Source organism: Perognathus longimembris, chromosome 3 (assembly GCF_023159225.1).
Source record: "Perognathus longimembris pacificus isolate PPM17 chromosome 3, ASM2315922v1, whole genome shotgun sequence".
Taxonomy (NCBI): domain Eukaryota; kingdom Metazoa; phylum Chordata; class Mammalia; order Rodentia; family Heteromyidae; genus Perognathus; species Perognathus longimembris.
In genome coordinates, this window is record NC_063163.1 from 75363968 (window position 1) to 75383373 (window position 19406).

The 19406-nt window shown below is 63.8% G+C and overlaps 4 protein-coding genes across 14 annotated transcripts in view; 1 reads left to right on the forward strand and 3 right to left on the reverse strand.

Annotated features, from left to right (window-relative positions):
• The first annotated feature begins 346 nt into the window (after positions 1-346).
• Positions 347-7347, forward strand: Nr2f6 (nuclear receptor subfamily 2 group F member 6). The gene is made up of 4 exons (XM_048342510.1): positions 347-1191; positions 3869-3963; positions 5924-6469; positions 6821-7347. The coding sequence occupies exons 1-4, from the start codon at positions 905-907 to the stop codon at positions 7099-7101; spliced, it is 1209 nt and encodes a 402-aa protein (XP_048198467.1). The 5' UTR covers positions 347-904; the 3' UTR covers positions 7102-7347.
• Positions 7348-8549: 1202 nt separating this feature from the next.
• Positions 8550-10582, reverse strand: Ocel1 (occludin/ELL domain containing 1). Its single transcript, XM_048340889.1, has 6 exons — positions 10473-10582; positions 10015-10164; positions 9760-9935; positions 9373-9538; positions 9195-9248; positions 8550-9030 (listed from the first exon to the last, which is right to left on the reverse strand). The coding sequence occupies exons 2-6, from the start codon at positions 10063-10065 to the stop codon at positions 8908-8910; spliced, it is 570 nt and encodes a 189-aa protein (XP_048196846.1). The 5' UTR covers positions 10066-10164; positions 10473-10582; the 3' UTR covers positions 8550-8907.
• Positions 10583-11412: 830 nt separating this feature from the next.
• Positions 11413-13953, reverse strand: Use1 (unconventional SNARE in the ER 1). The gene is made up of 8 exons (XM_048342522.1): positions 13796-13953; positions 13498-13547; positions 13296-13374; positions 13063-13215; positions 12632-12644; positions 12231-12258; positions 11869-12043; positions 11413-11616 (listed from the first exon to the last, which is right to left on the reverse strand). Exons 1-8 carry the CDS (start codon positions 13934-13936, stop codon positions 11434-11436), a joined length of 822 nt encoding a protein of 273 aa, XP_048198479.1. The 5' UTR covers positions 13937-13953; the 3' UTR covers positions 11413-11433.
• A 2739-nt stretch (positions 13954-16692) lies between these two features.
• Myo9b (myosin IXB) overlaps positions 16693-19406 on the reverse strand; it is a 69425-nt gene continuing 66711 nt past the window's right edge. For 4 of the 11 annotated variants that reach the window (XM_048342515.1, XM_048342512.1, XM_048342514.1 and 1 more), the window contains 7 exons: positions 19256-19361; positions 19035-19166; positions 18449-18572; positions 18095-18142; positions 17717-17859; positions 17435-17562; positions 16693-17338 (listed from right to left, as the gene is read on the reverse strand). In XM_048342515.1, coding sequence (XP_048198472.1) covers positions 16935-17338; positions 17435-17562; positions 17717-17859; positions 18095-18142; positions 18449-18572; positions 19035-19166; positions 19256-19361 — 1085 coding nt within the window. In that variant the 3' untranslated portion in view covers positions 16693-16934. Of the gene's footprint in view, positions 17339-17422; positions 17563-17716; positions 17860-18094; positions 18143-18448; positions 18573-19034; positions 19167-19255; positions 19362-19406 lie in introns of all 11 variants that reach the window. The other 7 variants (XM_048342516.1, XM_048342521.1, XM_048342513.1 and 4 more) reach the window with 4 other exon arrangements.

Sequence of the window (19406 nt, forward strand, 5' to 3'; positions counted from 1 at the left end):
GTGAGGGGGGGGGTGGGGACCAGTGTGGGGGGGCGGGATGGGGGAGGGTCAGCCTTGCGGCCCCGAGCTCCGCCCCCGCCTCTCCCGCCGGCCTGGGCGCCGCGCGCGGCCACCCATGCCCTTATAAGGGCGGCCGTCGCCGGGGCAACGAGCGCCCGCCCCCGGCCCGGCGCGCGCCCCCGCCCCGCCCCCGCCCCGCCCGCCCGCCCGCCGCGCGGATGGAACGCGGTGTCAAACCGGCCGCAGCACGGGGCTGGCGCGCGGGGTCGGCGGCAGCGGCGAGAGCGAGGCTCGGGCCCAGGCGCAGGCTCAGGCCGGGCGGGCGCGGCCGCGGCGCGGGCGGCGGCTCCAGAGGAGCGGGACCGCGGCCTGCAGGCCCCGGAGCGGCCGCCGGTGCGAGTGGGGACCCCGGGGGTCGCGGGCCCCGGGCCCCGGCGCGCGTGCGCGCCGCCCCTCCCCCTCGCCGCGGGCGGCCGCGCAACTTGCGGCCAAACTTTCCCCCTGCCCGGCCCCCAGCGCCCGGATGGCGCCCCGCTGACCGGCCGCGGCCGCGGGGCCGAGCCGGCGCTGGGCCACCGGGCGCTACCCCGCGCGCAGCCCGGGCCGGGCCATGGCCCAGGCCGGCGGGGCGCGGCACCTCAGGGCCCCTGGCCCCCGCCTCTAGCGCCCCCCGCCCCGCGCACGCGTGGGAAAGTTGGCCTGGAACCGGCCCGACCAGTTCCGCCCGGCTCCGCGGACCGGCCGCAGGAAGTTGCCGCAAAACTTTTTTTCGGGGGGTGCGGTGGGCGCCCCCCGTGCCGGGCTCTACCCGGATGCGCGCGGGCTGAGGGCGCCCCGGGCCGAGAGGGGGTTCCGGTGAGGCCGTCGCGAGGAGGGGGCGCCCCGGCCCCGCGCCCTCGGGGCTATGGCCATGGTGACCGGCGGCTGGGGCGGCCCCGGCCCCGGCCCCGGCGGCGGCGCGAACGGTGTGGACAAGGCGGGCGGCTATCCGCGCGCCGAGGACGACTCAGCCTCGCCCCCCGGGGCGGCCAGCGACGCGGAGCCCGGCGACGAGGAGCGGCCGGGGCTGCAGGTGGACTGCGTGGTGTGCGGGGACAAGTCGAGCGGGAAGCACTACGGGGTCTTCACCTGCGAGGGCTGCAAGAGCTTCTTCAAGCGCAGCATCCGCCGCAACCTCAGCTACACCTGCCGGTAAGTCCCGGCCCCGCTCCGGCTCCGGCGCCGGCCCCGGCCCCGCTGGCCTGGGCGCGCCCGGCCCTGCGCGGTCACCTTGGGCCGCCGCTGACCTTCCCGGGCCCCGCGCCCCGCGCCCGGGTCCCCGGCGGCCTTCGGCCCGCCCTGGTCCTCGCTCCGCCCCTCGCGTCGCCCCCACCCGGAGCCGTTGGGGTCCTCGCCGGGCCCCGCGGGCTCCGGGGTGCTGTCTGGAGCGCGATCTCCGCCCATCCTGAGGACGCCCCTCCCTCGCCGGGTGCCCCGGGGACTCGGACGTGGAACTTGGACCCTGCGCTCGCGGCGTCCCGGGGCCATTGTCTGCGGCCGCGCGGATCGATAAGGCGCGGTCTCGGGGTCAAATATCACTTCCAAGGCGGCGGCCGGGCGGGGCGGGCGGCGGGCTCGGCTCCTCTGCCCCAGGGCCCTTCGCGGGGGCGGCGGGGCCGGGTGGGGAGGGGAGGGGTCACTGCCCGAGTTCGGGTCACCGGAAACCGCCACCGGAGGGCCCGCAAGGCCACCGGAATTGGCCGTTCCCCCCCCCCCCTCCGCGCCCGCCCCGGCCGACCCGGGCCCTTTAAACTTTGGAGCGGCTCTGATTGATTTGAAGGAGTAAAACCTGCGTGTGGGGGAGCACAGGCCTGCCCCGCCGGGAGACCCCTCCAGCAGGGGAGGGTAGTGGAGGGGGGTGAGGGAGGCCAAGTCTGGGAGGGCTGGGAGGGAAGGCTAGGCCTGGGAGGGGAGGGCGTGGTCTACAGCCCTCTGGTGGGGCTGGGGAGGGCAGGGCCTCTGGGAAGAGGGCGGGCGCCCAGCCCCCGGGATGTCGGAGCCCCCTTTGTCCTCCTTGGCAAGCCTCTGTCCAGTTCTGGACCAGAGGTATAGACAGCTCCATTTTCCAGATGCACAAAACTGAGCCCCTGATTCTGGGCTGGGTCCCCCGGGTCAAGAAGTCCCACACCCCTGGAGTTGGGGTCCTGCTTCCAGAGCAAGCTGGGGCCCAGGGGCTAGGCAGTCAGGGCTGCCCGGTGAGGCCCCGGTTCTTGTCTGGAGTCTGGGTCGGGTCCTGGGTCAGGGCTGGGGGTAGCTACGTATGGTGGAGTTGCCTGGCTTCTTCCTCCTGCTAACTGGGCCACGGGGCTCTGGCCTCATTCTTGCTCCCCGGCTGGGTCCTTAGGGAGGGCAGAGGCGGTAGCTGAGAGATCAGGGGCTCCCCGTGCGCCCCGAGGCGGAGATAAGGGCCTTGTTCGGGAAGGGAAGGGCGCTGTTCAGACTTTCCCAGAAAGTTTGAGCTGTGTGACAGAGTGAGGTCTGGGCCCTGTGAGCCCAACTGAGCAAGTGTCCTCGGGTCAGCTCAGCCAGCGGCCGTAACCCCATTGTGCCCCTCCCTGTGCCCTTCCATAGAGGCCCCCAGTCTGGGGCCCCAGAGGTGGGCCAAGTGCCCTGCCTTGGGGGTCAGAAGGATAAGCAACAGCCCCGGGAGTGACCAGGGTGAGCAATTTCGGGAAAGACCCAGGAGTGACCCAGCTCAGGGCCATTGCAGGCCTGAGGCGGTGCAGCCTCAGTGGGTGAGGAGAGGGCTGTGGTCATCGAAAAGCAGGGCCTGGTGGCACAAGCCTGCAGTCCCTGCTACTTGGAAAGGCGAGGCTGGAGTGTCCTGGATAGTCCAGGAGTTTGAGACCAGTCTGGGCAGCAAGTGAGACCCCCATCCCCAAAACAAAACGTGACACTGGAGGCCAGAAGCCCAGGAGAGGGGCAGAGTTGGCATGTTCCGGGCAGAGGGGATGCTGTGGGGAACATAACCCAGACGCCACTATCTGAGTTGGCAGACAGGTTCCAGTTTCAGACCTGGGGAAGCTGAGGCAGAAGGTGTGTGTGTGTGTGTGTGTGTGTGTGCACACGCGAGCGAGTATGTGTGTTGTCTTCCTTGAGGTCAGAGGATCCTGAGGGGAAGGGGGGCTGCCCCAGCCTGCCCGTTCCAGGCTGCTGCCCTGGCCCTCCCACCGCCCTGCTCTGGGCTTTGTCCTGGTTCTGCCTGAGCGTCCTGGCCATGGGGCCCCTTCCCAGGGCTGAGCCCTGGCCCTGCCCCCGAGTGCCGTGGCTGGGCTGGGTGTGGGGGGCACTCACTGTGGCTTGGGCCGGGTGGGCTAGCATCCTTGCTGCTGCAGTGGCCTCTCTGCTGGGTCCAAGTGCCCTGCATGGCAGGATGGGCACAGACAGGGTCTGGGGGACATTTGAACACAAGGTCTGCGCCTTCCTGCCTAGGGCAGGCCTCAGGTGGGCGGACCGCTGCCCCCTTCGCTACCTGATGGGGTGGCAGTCCTGAATGCTTACCGAGGACAGGAGCCCCTTGTTTATTTGGTCCTTGGTTCCTTCATCCTTAGCACCCCTGCTGTGACCCCATAGACAAGTGATATTCCCTCCAGTCCCCTTTGCTGGAAATGCCTTCTCTGTCGCCCATCCCCCCTTCCCCCCCATTGAACTCCTGTTTATCCTGCAAAACCCAGTTCTGCAGTGTGCTTCCTGGTGTGCTCACAAACTCTGCCCCACAGACTCTCATGCATCCAGCAGCATCCACTCCACTTGTCATCGTCTGCATACCTGCCCCAGCCTGGGAGTATGGGGTCATTGTGTCACACAGTCCTGGTCTGTCCCCACCCAGGTCCAACCGTGACTGCCAGATTGACCAGCATCACCGCAACCAGTGCCAGTACTGCCGCCTTAAGAAGTGCTTCCGGGTGGGCATGCGCAAGGAGGGTGAGTCGGGGGCGGAGTCTGGGGCATAGTCTTGTGGGTCGTGGGTAGGTCCTGGTGCCCTCTGACCTCACTTCCACCATCCCTGGTCCCTAGGGCTGAGGTCCCCCTGGGCTGCAGAGATCCTCAGGTTTTGTGGCTGCCTTGTGGGCCCACTGGGGACTTTGCCCCCAGGCCCCTCCCTCTGGGCAGCTCCCCAGCCTGACACCTTGGTGACTCTCTTCTGGACCAGGATATTTCTTATTTGATGTGCTTGCCCTCCGCCCTTCACCCTTACTGTCTGTGTTTGCCCAAGGCAGGAACTCAGGCAGATTAAGGCAAAAGGCGACTAGGCCTTTCTCCTTCCACTTTCCATGGGTTGCTGGGCCTCCTGGCCCTGCCCAGGGGACAGATTGGACCCACACACATTGGGGGGCTGGGCTAGGATCCTCCACCTCTTAACTTCAAGTGGAACCCAGAGCTATTTGCAGGCCCCTGGAGGTACTGAGCTTGATCTAGCTGATAGGATGAGCCTTGGGCCCCTGTATTCAGCCTCAGGCCTTGTCCTGATTGTGTCCTGGGCCTGACCAGCCAGACTTCCTAGTATCTGAATCTTTTCTGCTTTAAGGTTGGCTTCTTCTTTAGGGGCCTGTGTGGGAGAAGCCAGGAAAGGCAGGGTGGAACTTGCCTGTAATCCCAGTACTAGGAGTCTGAGGCAGGAGGATCTTAGGTTCAAGGATACACTACCAGCAAGTCTCAAGTCTTTCTGATTACTTCTTTGATTTCTTTAAATTTGAGGGTGTCTGCCTCATCCTCATCCTTCCCCCCAGATGGACTTTGTCTCCCCTTGTCCATTTGATTGAAGCCCTGACAGGCCTCACTCACATCAGGCCTCAGCTCCAGTCTTGGTAGTGGAAGCTTTCACAATCACAACTCATGCTCCAGACACAGTCCCACCTCAGGGCCTTTGTATAGCAGCTGGTCACTGCCCAAAGTGCTCTTCCTTCAGATCTCAGCATGGCTCTCTCCTGTGGCTTTCTCAGGCTTTGCTCAGATAGCAGCTACTCAGAGAAGGTCCCTTCTTTATTTTTTCACACCACACACCTTACTCCATCATTTACTCCACACAACGCAGGCCCTCTGAGCAAAGGCATTTTGGTCTGTTTTTCTTATGTATGCTAGTGCTGGCCCCTGAACTCAGGGCCTGGGTGTGCGCTACCCCTTATCTTTTTCCACTCAAGGCTGGCACTCTACCACTTGAGTCACAGCTCCGCTTCTGGCTTTGTGGTGGTTATTTGAAGAGCCTCACTGGGCTGACTTTGAGCTTCAATCCTCCCATCTCAACCTCCTGAGTAAGATTACAGAAGTGAGCCACCTGTGCCTGGCTTCATCTGCTTTTGACAGATAAGGAGACTGAGGCAGAGCTAGCATCAGTGAGGGAGTCAGGGGAGAGGAATTGAACTCCCACAGGCTGGTCCCTGTGGGAGAAGGAAGGGAAGTGGTGAGAGAAGGGGACAGTGAGGGAGGATCAGCCAGTGCACAGAGGAGGAGACTTGAGATCCCTCCCCGCCATGGCCAGGGCTGCATTTGGGGAGCCCATCCGGCTCTCCTCACCTGAGCAGCCTCTACCCACACCTCCACTACCCTGGCTCAGCTCTGCTAGGCCTGGTTCCTGCCCACGCCCCTGCAGGCCGGGCTGAGCTGGAGTTCACCCTTGAAGAGACAGCGCGCTCCTTAGTGTCCACCCGGCCGCGGTGCCCCCCGCCCCCACTCCAGGCAGGCGTGCGCCGGGGCCCCTCCTCGCTTTCCCCGCCTGGTCGCCGGGGACTTGGCACCGCTCTGAAGTTCGAGCTGTTTCAGAAGGGCCTCAGGGCTTCCCGCTGCCCCAGCACGGGGGGAGGGGGGGAGAACCCCGGGGGTGGAAGCAGGCCGATCCCCGGCCCCGCCCCGCTGACGCCGCACCCCTCTTCCGCTCTCTCCGCAGCTGTGCAGCGCGGCCGCATCCCGCACTCACTGCCCGGCGCGGCGGCGGCGGCCGGCAGCCCCCCGGGCGCGGCGCTGGCTGGGGCGGCGGAGCTCTTCCCCGGGCAGCCAGTGTCGGAGCTGATTGCGCAGCTGCTGCGCGCCGAGCCGTACCCCGCGGCGGCCGGGCGCTTCGGTGCGGGCGGCGGCGCCGTGCTGGGCATCGACAACGTGTGCGAGCTGGCGGCGCGGCTGCTGTTCAGCACCGTGGAGTGGGCGCGCCACGCGCCCTTCTTCCCCGAGCTGCCCGTGGCCGACCAGGTGGCGCTGCTGCGGCTCAGCTGGAGCGAGCTCTTCGTGCTGAACGCGGCGCAGGCGGCGCTACCGCTGCACACGGCGCCGCTGCTGGCCGCCGCGGGGCTGCACGCCGCGCCCATGGCCGCCGAGCGCGCCGTGGCCTTCATGGACCAGGTGCGCGCCTTCCAGGAGCAGGTGGACAAGCTGGGCCGCCTGCAGGTGGACTCGGCCGAGTACGGCTGCCTCAAGGCCATCGCACTCTTCACGCCCGGTGAGCTGGGGGCGGGGAGGGCCGGCGGCCCGCCGCCCGCGCGGGGGCGTGGCCTGCGAGCCTTGCCTCGCCATCCTTCCCGGGGTCACTGGGCCCGCCCGCTACCGTATTCCCGCGACCCGAGGCGCAGTCCCCTTTCCCGCCCGTCCTGGGTGCTTATCCCCGCCAGAGTGCGGGAGGAGGTCCGCCACGCACCCCCACGCTGGCCGCGGGTCCCAGCACCGCGCGTGCCGCCCTCCAGCCCTCTTCCAGCCCCACCCCTGCCTTCTCCCAGCTGTCAGTGCCCCACCAAGCCCCGTCCCCCCACCTCCCTGTCCGAGCCTCGCCCGACTCTGACCCCATCTCCCCCAGATGCTTGCGGCCTGTCGGACCCCGCACACGTGGAGAGCCTGCAGGAGAAGGCGCAGGTGGCGCTGACCGAGTACGTGCGTGCCCAGTACCCGTCCCAGCCACAGCGCTTTGGGCGGCTGCTGCTGCGCCTGCCCGCCCTGCGCGCCGTGCCTGCCGCACTCATCTCACAGCTCTTCTTCATGCGCCTGGTGGGCAAGACGCCCATCGAGACGCTTATCCGCGACATGTTGCTGTCGGGCAGCACCTTCAGCTGGCCCTACGGCTCGGGTTCGGCCCAGTGACGGGCCGCCCGCACAGGGCGCATGGGGCACGGCCCTCCCAGACTTGTTTTTTAAAGACCGCGAAATGTTTGTCTTTTCTGTTTTTTAAATGATCATGAAACCAAAAAGAAACGGCCCTCGACCTCCCGGAGCCCAGGGTGTGGTCGGTGAGGCTTGCAAGCCCGGCCCCCAGCCGGACCCCGGGTCCCCCGGCGCACATGGACACCCAGGACGAATCAAGCCAATAATAAAGCGTTTCCTACCTGCCCTGCCGCCTCGCTGGCCTTCTTGGTGCTGGGGTCCTGGGACGCCGTTTGGACCCAAAGAACAGTTAAAGCCAAGCAAACAAGAAACGAGTTCCTGCGGGGCCTACTCGGCCCCTGACCAAGTCTCACCTGCCGCCCTTGGGTGTTATCAATTCCACAAGTCCAGCTCATGTGTCAATTCCACTGTAATTTCCTTTCAGAACTTCCTCATGGACATTTCGGAGGGGAGGAAAGAAAACGTGGACTGAGCAGCGTGGGTGTGTGTGGGTCACCAGATTCATCCAGGCCTCCATGGGCTGGGCTGTAGTGCAGGCCTTGTATTTAGTGTGCCTGAGGCTGGGGTTCAGCCTTCAACCCTGCCCAGGAACCTGGTTCCTGCCCTGCTGAAGCCTGGGAGGGACAGGCCACTGTGGGGGATGCCCAGGACCCAGGTGGGGCTGATGGGGCAGGGTCGTGGCTGCAGGTGGCTGGGCCTCCCACGGGGAAAAAGTGGGCAGGGTTGCTCGGGCTGGGCCTGCAGCTCTGCTGTTCCTTACCTCACTGTGCTCTGTCCCCACACTGCAAGCTACACGTGCTGGCCCAGGAGAGGTCATTTGGGGAGAGGTTGGAGTCTGCCTGGCCCTGGGCCACCTCCATCTGGTACCCCTGAAGCCCAGGACTGCACCCCAGGATGGAGGGGTGCAGTCCTGCCTGGCCAACTCATGAGTGGACCCAAGGAAACGCCTTTGCTTTCAGGGCGTGCTGGGCTTTGACCTCAGGGTCTTGAGATCACCAGGCAGGTCTCCATCCCTGAGCCACTCCCCCAGGCCTGTTTTACACTTGGAGGTAGTTCCAGCTTCCCAAGCTACACCTCTGCAAGACTCTGTGGCCACAGGGTTTGAGTTAGGATTACAGGTGTGAACCACCACATGTGGCTTGTTTTCTTTTTCCAAATGAACGGGTTCGACATAATGTTCAGGCAGGCCTGGAATTAATTTTTTTCTGGTCTTGAGACTTGAATTCAGGGCCTGGGCCTGTTTTGGTAAAGGCTAATGCTCTATCACTTGAGCCACAGTTTCACTTCTGGCTTTTTTGGTGATTAATTGGAGACAAGAGTCTCATGAACTTTCTTCCCTGAGCTGGCGGTGAACCTCAAATCTCAGCATCCCAAGTAGCTAGGATTAGTGGTGTGAACCACTAACGTCCCGTCAGGCCTGGAATTTAAGATTCTCTTGCCTCAGCCTCCCGAGTGCTGGGATTATAGGGGTGTGCACCACTACACCAGGCCTGACCTGCGGAAATGCTGACCCTACTGAGGCTGGACGAAGTCTGAATGTCGTGCTCTTCCTCGAAGAACACTGGTGAGAAGGGAGTGGAGTCAGGGGAGGTGTGCCTGGTTGGATCCATGTTTATTCCACTGGGGTGGAGAGCAGGACCAGAGTCTCCAAGGTGGCGGACTGAGACCCCAGGGTCCCCACAGGATCCAGGGATGGCTGGGCTGCCTGGAGGGGCCACTGTCAGCTCTGAGCCCAGGACGTCTGCCACCCCAGGCAGGGTGGAGAGCAAGTGCCACTCCAGGCACTCAGAAGTACACAGAGCCTTTGCTGTCCTCCTGATCATCAAATTTCTGGATCTGGGTCTTGAGGTGTCTCAGTTTGCCCTTCAGGTAACGACAGCGAGCCTGCTTATCCAGGAAGGCAGGGTCCTGTGAGAGTGAGAGCCAGGGAAGTCCTTACAGCAGTCTAGCCTATGACCTGCAGACCGTGTAGCCCTTTCTTCTACAAGCCTCTTCTCTTCTTGAAGCTGGAACATATCAGGGCACAGGTGTCCCAGCTCCATGACAACAAGGTCAGGGGTGCAAAGACTTACCATCCACTTCTTCTCCAACGCTCTCCAGATGTAGGCTGCCATGTGGGCCTCCTTCTGCAAGAGGAGGAGGAACAGTGGGACCCGGGGAAGAATGGGGAGACTGAGGCTTGGGAGGGCAAAGTGGCTCATCCAGGGAGACCCTCCAGCGATGGCCGAGACAGCAGGGTGCGGGGCTGACCTGGTTTCGGGCAGGGGGCAGCGTCCTGAGCAGGGCTTCCAGCTGCCCAAGCTTGGCCTGTGTCGACTCCACCTCTTTCTGGAGTTCTAGAAGTTCCCAGTACTGGTCCCGGAACACGGCGGCATAGCAGCGCCGGCCACGCTCGCAGCGCACGGGAGGGTATTTGCTGCGAGTGGAGGGGGCGCGGGGAGTGGAGCGGCAGGAGCCGCCGGCACCCCCAAGTACCTCCTCTCACCCGGGAGAAATCTGCTGTGAGTGGACGGGGCGCAGGGAGTGGGGCGGCAGAAGCCGCCTGCCCCCTAAACACCTCTCACCCGGCCCCAGCCTCAGTGCCCGTCCCAGTTCCCCGGTATCAAGAACCGCGGGGGTCGGGGTGTGGACACTCACAGCTCGTAGTCGGGCGCCGGAGAGGCGCGGGGCGGCCGCTGGGCGTCTGGGCGGGCGCGGGAGGGCAACTCGTCCGCAAAGGCGATCTTCCTGGGCCTCCGGTCTTGGTGGGCCGCGGGCCGGGGCTGGCGAAGAGGGCGGTGGGCGCCGGATGTGTGGCCTCCCGGCGGCCGCGTCTGCAAACGCGGCGGGAGTCAGGAGACTAGGATTCCCGGTTCGGGGTTCCCGCCCTTGGGCTTCGGGGGCCGAACTCACCCAGGGCCCAGGGCCCGGTGGACGGGTCCAGGGGTGCTCCCGGGTGGGCATCGGCCTCAGGGAGGCGCCCCTCTGGGGTCCCCGGGCTGGTGGTCGGGTCCTGCGTGGGGCGTCGGGGCCCGCGCGGGGCGGGCACTGTGTGCGGGCGGCCTACGGATAGGGAGTGGGCGTGGCTGACCGGAGTCCCGCCCTTTATCCCGCCAGGCCCCGCCCCATCGCCACACACGCAGGCGGTGGGCGCCCCGTAACGTAACCCGGAAGAGCTCCATGCAAATGAGCTGTGACATCACCACAACTCCGCGGAGTGTGCTCCCCCCGCCCCCCAGCGATCTGTTAGAGCCTCCCCTCCGGCGCGAGGAGCCGAGGGTCAGGCCCTCGAAGGGCGCGCTCCCCTCTCTCTCTCTGAGCCTCGGCCCGGACCGCTTCCCCCTCCCGGCGTCACCCACGCTCGGCATCACCTGTCCCAGCGTCCGTGGATTCCAGCCTGAGTCCGCTGCTGGAACGTCGCCTGAGTCCGCGATCTATATTAACTTCAAGCGGGATCTGACCGGGGGCCATGGGCGTGGCCTCGAGGACGTGGCGTCACCGTGCAGGGCGTGGCCTCTGCGTCACTGAGCGGGGCTGTGCGTCACCGCGCGGGGCGTGGCCTCGACCTTACTTGGCGGGGCGTCACCGCGCGGGGCGTGGCCCCGGCCTCACTGGGCGGAGCGGTGCCTCGGGGCGCCGGGGCGGGGTGTCACCGCGCGGGCGGGGCCGGCGGGCCTGGCGCGGCGTTTGATTCCTCTCCGGAATCCAGAGAGCCAGGTTGGTTAAAGACCTCATTTTCCCTGCAGTTTTGTTCACATTTAGGCCGTGCTGGGGTTTGAACTCAGGGCGTGGCGCTGGTTAGGCGGACCCTCTACCTCCAGCCCTAGCGGCTCTATCTCTGGTCACTAAAAGGGACAGATGAGAAAGTTCTAGCAATTCTGAGAAGGAATCGCCCCACAAGGGAGCCTCGCATTTCGGGGGTCCAGTGCCGCCCGGGCCGGCCCGGCACTCTCCGCCGCCCGGTGCTGGTTTCCCAGGCATGGCTGCGCTCCCCGTGGTCAGTGCTTTACTGGCTTTGGGCTCCGCCTGTCCTAGGCGAGGTGTGGATTCCCATGGCCCGTCCCGCGCGGTGGCTTCCTCTCCCCGGGCCTCACGTCGCCTACACTGGAGACCGAGTCTGCAGAGCTCTGAGTGTGGACCCCTGGCATGCCCCAACATGCGACCTCTGGCTCTTACCCAGAGTGGGGCGTGTCTGTGGTCACAGGCCCAAAGCCTCCCTTCCTGCTCGGGGACTCTGGCACTGAGTGGCCCGGGAGGCACCGCTGGGTCGCTTCCCACCCCGAGAGGCAGAAACAGGCACAGGCCGGGGTGGTGGCTGGCGGCAGCGGGCGTTTATTTGAGTTTGGGCATGATTCGGATGAAGAGGATCATGCTGATGAAGATGAAGCAGACAATGATGAGCATGGCCCACAGCAGCCAGTTCACCGACTTCTGCGCATGCTGCTCCAGCCGCTCTGACTCTGTCTTCAGCTTCTCCAGGTTCTGGTCGGCCATCTTCAGTGAGTGTGACAGGGTCTGAGGTGGGGGTGAGGAGGATGTTAGTGGGGTGCAGGCCCAAGTCGGCCTCTCCCTACTGCCCTGGGGGGGGCCTGCACTCCTGACCTTTGCTGATGCTGTGCCCCACTGCTAGGAAAAGGTTTGTGTGTGTGTAGGAGGAGTGGCTTCTGCCAAACTCCTCTATTCATCCAGCAAAGTCCCACTCACCACACCCCTGCCTCAAGCAGCTTCTCTCTGCCCCATGTGAGGCTGGTGTTTCAATCCCCGCACCTGGTTGTCTTTCTTGATAACACTCTGGGCAGCCAGTGTGTTGGTCTTGAGGCTCCGGGCCAGGCCTAGCATCTCTTCTGCCAGCTTTTCCTGGAGGTCCTGGTGCCGCTGTAGGACGAGGTCCAGCTCAGCCGCTGACTGCTTCTCATCTACGGGCTTGGGGCCCGTCGCCCCACTGGAGCCACATGTGGGCAATGTGCGGGCAAGGACAGTAAGGGAGAGACAGGCCACTGCCCTGCTTCCAGAACCCAGCTTCCCCTTCTCCATTCAGGTTCTGCTTCCACCGGGTGGCAAGGACTCTTGAAGTAGCACCAGTATGCACCTCCCCCTCCCCGCCTTGCCCAAACTTGAAGAATACTCACGTTCTCTTCCTCATATCCAGCTGGGGCTCTGGAAGCAAAATATACCATGCAAGAAGAAGGAAAAGGTCGATTTTTCTGTTTCCAGCCCACTCATCTTTGCTTGTGCTTTGTCTGATACCCTGGATGTGTGCTGCTGCCTGGTGGGCTCCTAGTCATGCTTCAAAGCCCTAGCTGGAATGCTCTCCCACTGAGCAAACCTTCTCTCTCCTCTGGCTCCACAAAGAACATGAGTGCCTCTGTGTAGTTTGCATTGGCCTTGTGAGCTGGGGGTGCTGTCCCTTCCACAGGTCACCTGACCCTCTCTCCCTGCAGGCTGTGGAGACTTGGTCCTTGCACTGAGCAGCCTGGGCAAGCCAAGGAGGGGCGCAGGTGAAGGAGGCAGCAGGGTTCGTGTGACTCACCTCCGGCAGAGTCCTGTAGGAAGAAAGAAGAAGCTTGAAGTCAGAACCTTTGTTCTGTCCCTACTTTATTTATTTTATTGTGCTGCTCCTGGGCCTCCTGAGTAGCTAGGATTTCAGGCCTAAGCCACCAGCAACTACCCTTTCTGCTCTCAGAACTTCACCTCTTCAGCCTGGGCAAATCTTTGTAACCTCTAGGCTTCATTTTCTTATTTCTAAGTGGGTAGCCATCAGCTGATCTGTAGAGAGTGCTCAGAAAAACATTCCTTCACTGATTCTGTGGCGAGTGGTGACCTGTGAGCCACTGAACCTTAACCACACCTGACTCAGTTTCATCTTGAACAAAACTCTTAGTCATTTAGCAAAACCCTGGCCACAATGTCTCTCAATTGGCTTTGGGGCCTTGATGTCCAAGGGCATCCCCAGGAGCTCACCGCGCCCAGCAGCTCACGCCGCATCTCACTGGTGTAGCGGGCACGAGACTGCAGGTGGACGGTCTTGGTGGCGGGCACCCGCTCTCTGGCCGTAGTGGGCACGCGGCCAGGGGTCAGGAACTGGTTGGCGAGGGCCTTCTCGGAGGAGGAGGCCTGCGGGGACATGCGGACTGGGTCAGGGAGGAGAGCGGCCCGGGACCCTGCTGGGCCTGGGGCTCGCGGCGCCGGCTCACCAGCTTCTCAGCCTGCAGCATCCCCTTCAGAAAGTTCACCTTGCGGGAATACTCGCTGAGCACCTCCGAGGCCGGCTTGCTGGAAGGCGAGAGGGCAAAGGAACAACCTGCATGCCAACCCTTGTGCGTGTGTGTGTGTCCCGGGGGGAGGTCCCCCGAGTCCAGGGTGGCCCGGTGGAACCCCGGGAGCGCCGGCACTTACCTGGCGTGGGCCTTCAGGGCCTGCAGCATGTCTTCCAGGGCCCCCACGTACTGCCAGGGGAGAGATACCTGTCAGACGGGCCACGCCCCCAAACAGGTCCACAGGCTGGGCGGGGCCAAGTGCCAGGGGCGGGCCACGGAGGTAGGTGGAGTGTAAGGTACTGCAGTGGGGTCCGCACGTAGCGGTGTCGAGCTGGCCGGAAGGGGCGTGGCCACGGCGGCTTTGGGGCCCGGGAGGCTACACGGCTTAGTTGCCACCCAGAAAATGAGTAGTGCGCGGCGGCGTGGCGTCCCCTCACCTTCTCCAGACGCCACTCCTCCGGGTCCCGCTTCTCTGCTGCCATTGCCTCGCAGCGACACAGTAACCTCACCAGGTTCAACTCCAGCCGGGACGCCACCATCGCTAGATGCCGGTGCCCTGCCCCTTCCGCCGGTGCCATCTTAAGGATGGGCGGAAGTACGCCTATTTGGCCTACTTCCGGGCGGATGTGCTGCACTTTGGGGCTAGAGGCCCATCTTTGTTTTGGGCGGAAGTTGCTTTTTTTTCTTTTTTTTTTTTTTTTTGTCCGGCGAGTCTTCATCGTGTCTGTATTCGTTTCCGGCGAAGCGCTTGTTTTTCCAGAAAAGATTGGAAAGCCTGAGGCCTTCAGTGTGTTCCCGTGTGTAACATGCCCTCTGGCTCCTTCCGCCGCTCCACGTGCTTCCCTGCTCCCTCTGCCGCCTAGCTTCTTGCTCTTTCCCATTCCGGAGCCCTACTCCGATTTCCCTTGGAGACCCTGAAAGCATAGGTATCGGCCATCCCAAAGGACCATGTGGAGATAATCAGATTGGAGAAGAAGGTTCATAAGGAGGTTTATTAGTGGGGCCATAGTTCCCACAGGAGAGGGAGCTACATGGTGTCTGCACCTTATCCAGGTGGCAGCTTCTCTCTAGGGAGGGAAAGGAGAAGTAGGTAGTAAGTAGGAGTGGCTCATTAGGTATGGGTGGATCTGGGGGCTAGTGGGAGGAGCTGAGGATCTGAGGCTAGGGAAATGCTGACCCAAAACCTCCCCTCCCCCCCCTTCTTGGATGGGGTAGGCTGTAAACCTCCAGCTTCCGGCCGTCCCTGCCTCCACCCGTGGCGTGGCCGTGAACTAACTTCGAGAACTGGACCCACGGAGGGAACCCAATCCCTGCCCACCCAAGGAATGGACGGTGGGGACGGAGCTTCGCGCGCACAGCCCTCATCGGTCTCCCACCCCTCAGATTACGGAGTCCTGGTAGAGACCGAGCCCAGAGGCCATCAAGGGGCCTCTCCGGCCGAGCGTCCGAATCGTGGCCCAGGCTTCGCCAGCCGTGGGGGTGTTTCGAAGTGTAGCCAGCGTCTGCAGTCTGCATTTGGGATATCTAGGGTCCCCCATATTCTGTGGCTGCGGATCTGAACGACCCAGGTGCGTGGCGGCTCTCCTGGGCCCACTGGGGTCCCACAGGGTGGACAGCACCCAGACCTTGCGCAGGAACTCCCTCCTCCTCCTCCTCCCAACTCGGAGCACGCTAGGTGGGCACTGGGCCACCAGCACCCCTGCCTCTCCCAGGAGAGCTCCCGGATGTTTGCATAGGTAATGGGTGAACGTGCACGGCCGGGGTGTCACGTCTAACGGCTCCACGCAAACCACCACTGAGCGCTGCGTGCTTAGCCGCACGGTCGCGTTCTGGCGAACACTCAGCCTCGAACTGGGAGCTGTCAGCAAGCAGCCGTGGCCTGGCAGGGCCTCCCGGTAGTCTGACCGCCCAGCGGCTGCGCAGGACCCTGGAACCCTGCGGAAGGCATGCCCAGGGCCGAGCATGGCATCAGTCCGCACTGCCTCGGAAGGCAGTCCTTAAGCACAAGCCACGAGGGCCTCCGGCACCATTTTCAGCAGGTCAGAAGGAGCAGTTTCCGGGTGGCACAGAGCAAGTCTGTGATTGGTAGGTGCACTCTGCCAGCCCTGTCCCCCCCAGCCACGGTGAGCACGTCGTGCTGCCCCCTGGCGGAGGCACAGCGCCAGGCTCGTGCGCGCCTGTGTGTGCGTGCAGTTTGCACTTGGGGCCTTCTAACTGCTTTCTTGCTCACAACTGGCGCTTTACCACGTGAGTCCTACCTCTAGTTTTAGAATTTTACTGGCTAGAGATGGTCTCTTGGACCCTTCTGCTGGGTCTGAGTTCCCACTGCGACCCTCAGATCTCAGCCTGAGTAAAGGCACCAGGTGTGTTCAGGATTTTGGGGAGGTTTAACTCAGGGCCACGTTCTTACCAGGCAGGCTTTCATCATGAGTCACACCTGAAGCCCCCCCCCCTTTTTTTTTGTAAATAATGTATGTTTTTGCCTGAGCTTGTCTCTAAATCTGTTCCTACTTATTTATGTTTCCTACATAGCTGGGGCAATAGGGATGCACCATCACACCAGCTTTTTATTGGTTGAGATGGGAGTCTTGGAAATCTTTTTACCCAGACTGGCCCTGATCTCCTAGCCTCATCACCTCTGAGCTGGGATTGCGGCTGTGAGCCACTAGGTGGCCCAGGCTCATATGCACCATGCGGTCCTCCAGCCTCCAGCCTCCTGAGTGTTGGCAGTTCTTCCATAGGCGACCCCACTGTCCCTGTGGCATGAAAAGTCTATGTGCACTGCCAGTTACGTGTGCTGGAGGGCGAGCTTGGCAGGTGCTCCCAGGCTAGGGAACTGGAGCTGGCCCGGGTAGGAATTTGCACTCACTTCTCAGGCACTTCTTTATTTTACTGTGGGGCATCCTTTGTCCCAGGCCCGTGGCCAAGTGTCCCAGAGCCCAAGGTCAGCCCCATTCTGGAGGTCCCCCCAGCTGGCGATGGAGGCCTTGCTGGCCCTGTGCTGCCTGCCTGAAGTGGTCCCGAGGACCTGGCTCAAGTCCAGTCCAAGGTCCGGGCCTGGGGTCTAAGGCACATGGGTGGAAGGCTGAGGGCCTCATCTGGGTCTCCATTCCTGCTTCCATGTCTTGTGTCCGGGCTCAGCAGATGTCCTTCACTCCTAGGCGGTACAACTCCAGGAATGTTTGTTGGCCAGATGCCCACGGGTGTGAACCCCTGTGCAGGCCCTGCATGGGACCAAGCTAGCTGCGGCCTGGCTTGTGCGGCCTCGGCACGGACCCGCGTGTCCAGGCTACTCACAGACGCACAGCGTTAATACAAAAGTTTGCAATAATACAAAATGACAATTTGGTCTTCTGTTAAGGCGAGTATGACTTAAAATTATGTAAACCACATACAAAGTTACGGTGAAAACGTACAAAAAGGATCAGGAGCGTGGCCCTGCCGTGGCCGGGCTCCTGCTTCCCCGTGGTTGCTTGTGGCGCGGCCTCCTGGTGGCTTCCTTCTGAATCCTCAGAGCCGGATGCCTGCCCGCAGTGCACGCTGTCCTCGGCCTCGCAGACTCAGCTCTCTGTGGTCTCAGCCATTGGCCGGGCTGGTGTTGGGGGGCAGGCTGTACATCGGGGGGTCCGAGTACCTCCGGAGGGCGCCAGGGGCCTCAGCATCCTCGTTCAGCGGCTCCAGGGCACCCTGTGAGGGCAGGTGAGGCCCGGCGGCGGCATACACGGAGTGCACATGGTCCGGGCGGCGCGCGGGGGGCTCTCGGCGCCTCACTGCGGCGGCGGCGGGCCCTTGGCCGGGTAGGTGTGGGCACAGGCCAGGCGGGAGCTTGATGTTGGTCGTGGGCATGACTGGTGTCCTCCGGGGCATCTTCACTCTGACCGTGATGAAGGATGACGGCCTTCGTCGTGGGGGCGCGGCCTCCGTGGGGAGGGGGCTCGGGGCGGGCGCGCCGGGGCGGGGGGGAGCAGGCGCGGGGGGCCCTTTGGGAGACAGACCGGGGTTATGCAGCTTCGGGGTGCACAGGCGGAGCTGGCACCGTGGCTGGGAAGGAGAAGCGGACCCACCTTAATACTGACCTTCCTCGGCCGCCCGCGCAGCGCGCTCCTCCAGCAGGCTCTCCGTGCTGGCCGACGTCTCCGAGTCCACGTTCTCCTCGTCTGAGCCCCGCGGGTCCAGCTCGGGCAGGCGATAGGTGATGTCCTCCCTGGAGGCGGGGTCAGCTGTGCAAGGCCGCCCCCACCCGAGGCCGCTGCCCTGGCCCGCCCTTCCCTGTCCCCCAACCTCCCTGGGGTCGGGGGAAGTTCGGGCTGGGGCGGACTGGGATCTGGGGGGAGAGAAGGAAAGGAAAGGGCACTTGCTTCTCCTCCTTGAGGGACTGGATCCGCTCCATGAGGATCTCCTTCTCACGGTCCTCATCACCGCCGGCCGCCTCCTCCTCGCGCAGCGCCTGCAGCTCCTCTGGGCCGCCGTCTGGGCCAGCCTGGGCCTTGGGGCTCCGGGTCTGTAAGGGAGGCATGGGGTAACGGGCGAGGCGGGAGTAGCCGGAGGCGCGGGTCAGGACCGGGACTCCAAGACCCGTGGGACAGCGCGTGGCCATCCGTGCCCTGGTTAGTGGCCCTCAGCTAGGAGGTGGGGCCGCCCCCAACATGCACTTCCGGGAGGTTAGAACCCACGGCCAGGACCCGTAGCGGGCACCACGCCAGGGGACATGCACCGGCCAACGAGCGCGTACATACCAGGACCCCCTCATAGGGAGATGAGAACCCCAGTTTGAAAGGCCAAGGCTGGGAGAAAGACGAGCACAGGGTGAATGAGTGGCTCGGCCGCCTGCCAGCGCGGGGATCCCAGGCCTGGCCGCCAGGGGAGCATCTCACAGGGGGCTCAATGAGGTCCGGCCTGGCCCTGAGCCATGGAGGGTTGGGGGGGGGGGACAGGCCCCTTAGGGGCAGCGGACAGAGCCCCGCCTCCAGTCTTTTGGTCAAGACAGGCTGAGCCATAGGCCAGTCCCCGCCCACCCAACAGGCAGGCCCGGCTCACGACAATTTGTCAAATAACCAGAGGCCCCCGCCCACCGGCCTCCAAGGGCTCACCGCTTTCTGCCGCAGGAGTGAGAGCCTGCGAAAGGCGATGCTCTCGGCCGCCTCCAGCTGGCTGATCTCCTCCATCTTCACCCTGTACTTCCGCATCTGCTCTTTGATTAGCATTTCCACGCACCTGCCAGGGCCGCGGTGGGGACCCGGTCACCACCAGCAGTGACCCGGCACCAAGCAGGCACTGAGGGGCTGGGGCGGGCCGGCACCCAACCCTCAGTGATCAGCACCAGGGGGACCCAGCCCACAGTGGTCAGTACCAGGGGGACCCAGCCCACAGCGGTCAGTACCAGGGGGACCCAGCCCACAGCGGTCAGTACCAGGGGAACCCAGCCCACAGTGGTCAGTACCAGGGGACTCAGCCCACACTGGTTTCTGAAGGGCAGTGTGGGAGTGGATAGAGCCCTTCTAGTGGACTGCGGGGGCGGGAACTCGGGCAGGGTGCTTGCTGGGCATGCTGAGGGCCAGCATCCCACACATGGGGTACAAAACAGATTTGTGACCCATAGCTCAATGGGAGCTAGGTGTTTTCCCAGGCTCTTCTATCCCAGTGTGGTGGGCGGGTCCTTAGCTGCCAGGCACTCACATGGTGATCTTGAGGACGTCCTTCATGCTGGTCAGCGGGTCCGAGGTGTCTGGGCAGCGCAGAAGGCAGGGTGCAAAGATAATGGCCAGGGCCCCGGGCGACATGCGGTTCACATCCTCCAGCAGGGCCACCCTGTGTGGTCACAGACAGTTAAGGGGCGGTGGAGCCAAGGGGGTGGTCCCAGGGCTGTGATGTGAGGTCTAGGGACCCAGGGCACTTGCTTGACCAGGTGGAAGACCAGCCGCTCCAGGGCAGTGTGGTTGGCCTCGGGCAGGTGCTCTAGGACAGCGTAGATGGCGGCCAGCTGCTCCTGCTTCTCAGGCAGCTCTGTAGAGGCCAAGGCCATTACCCCAGGCCCTGGGGGCCAGCGCC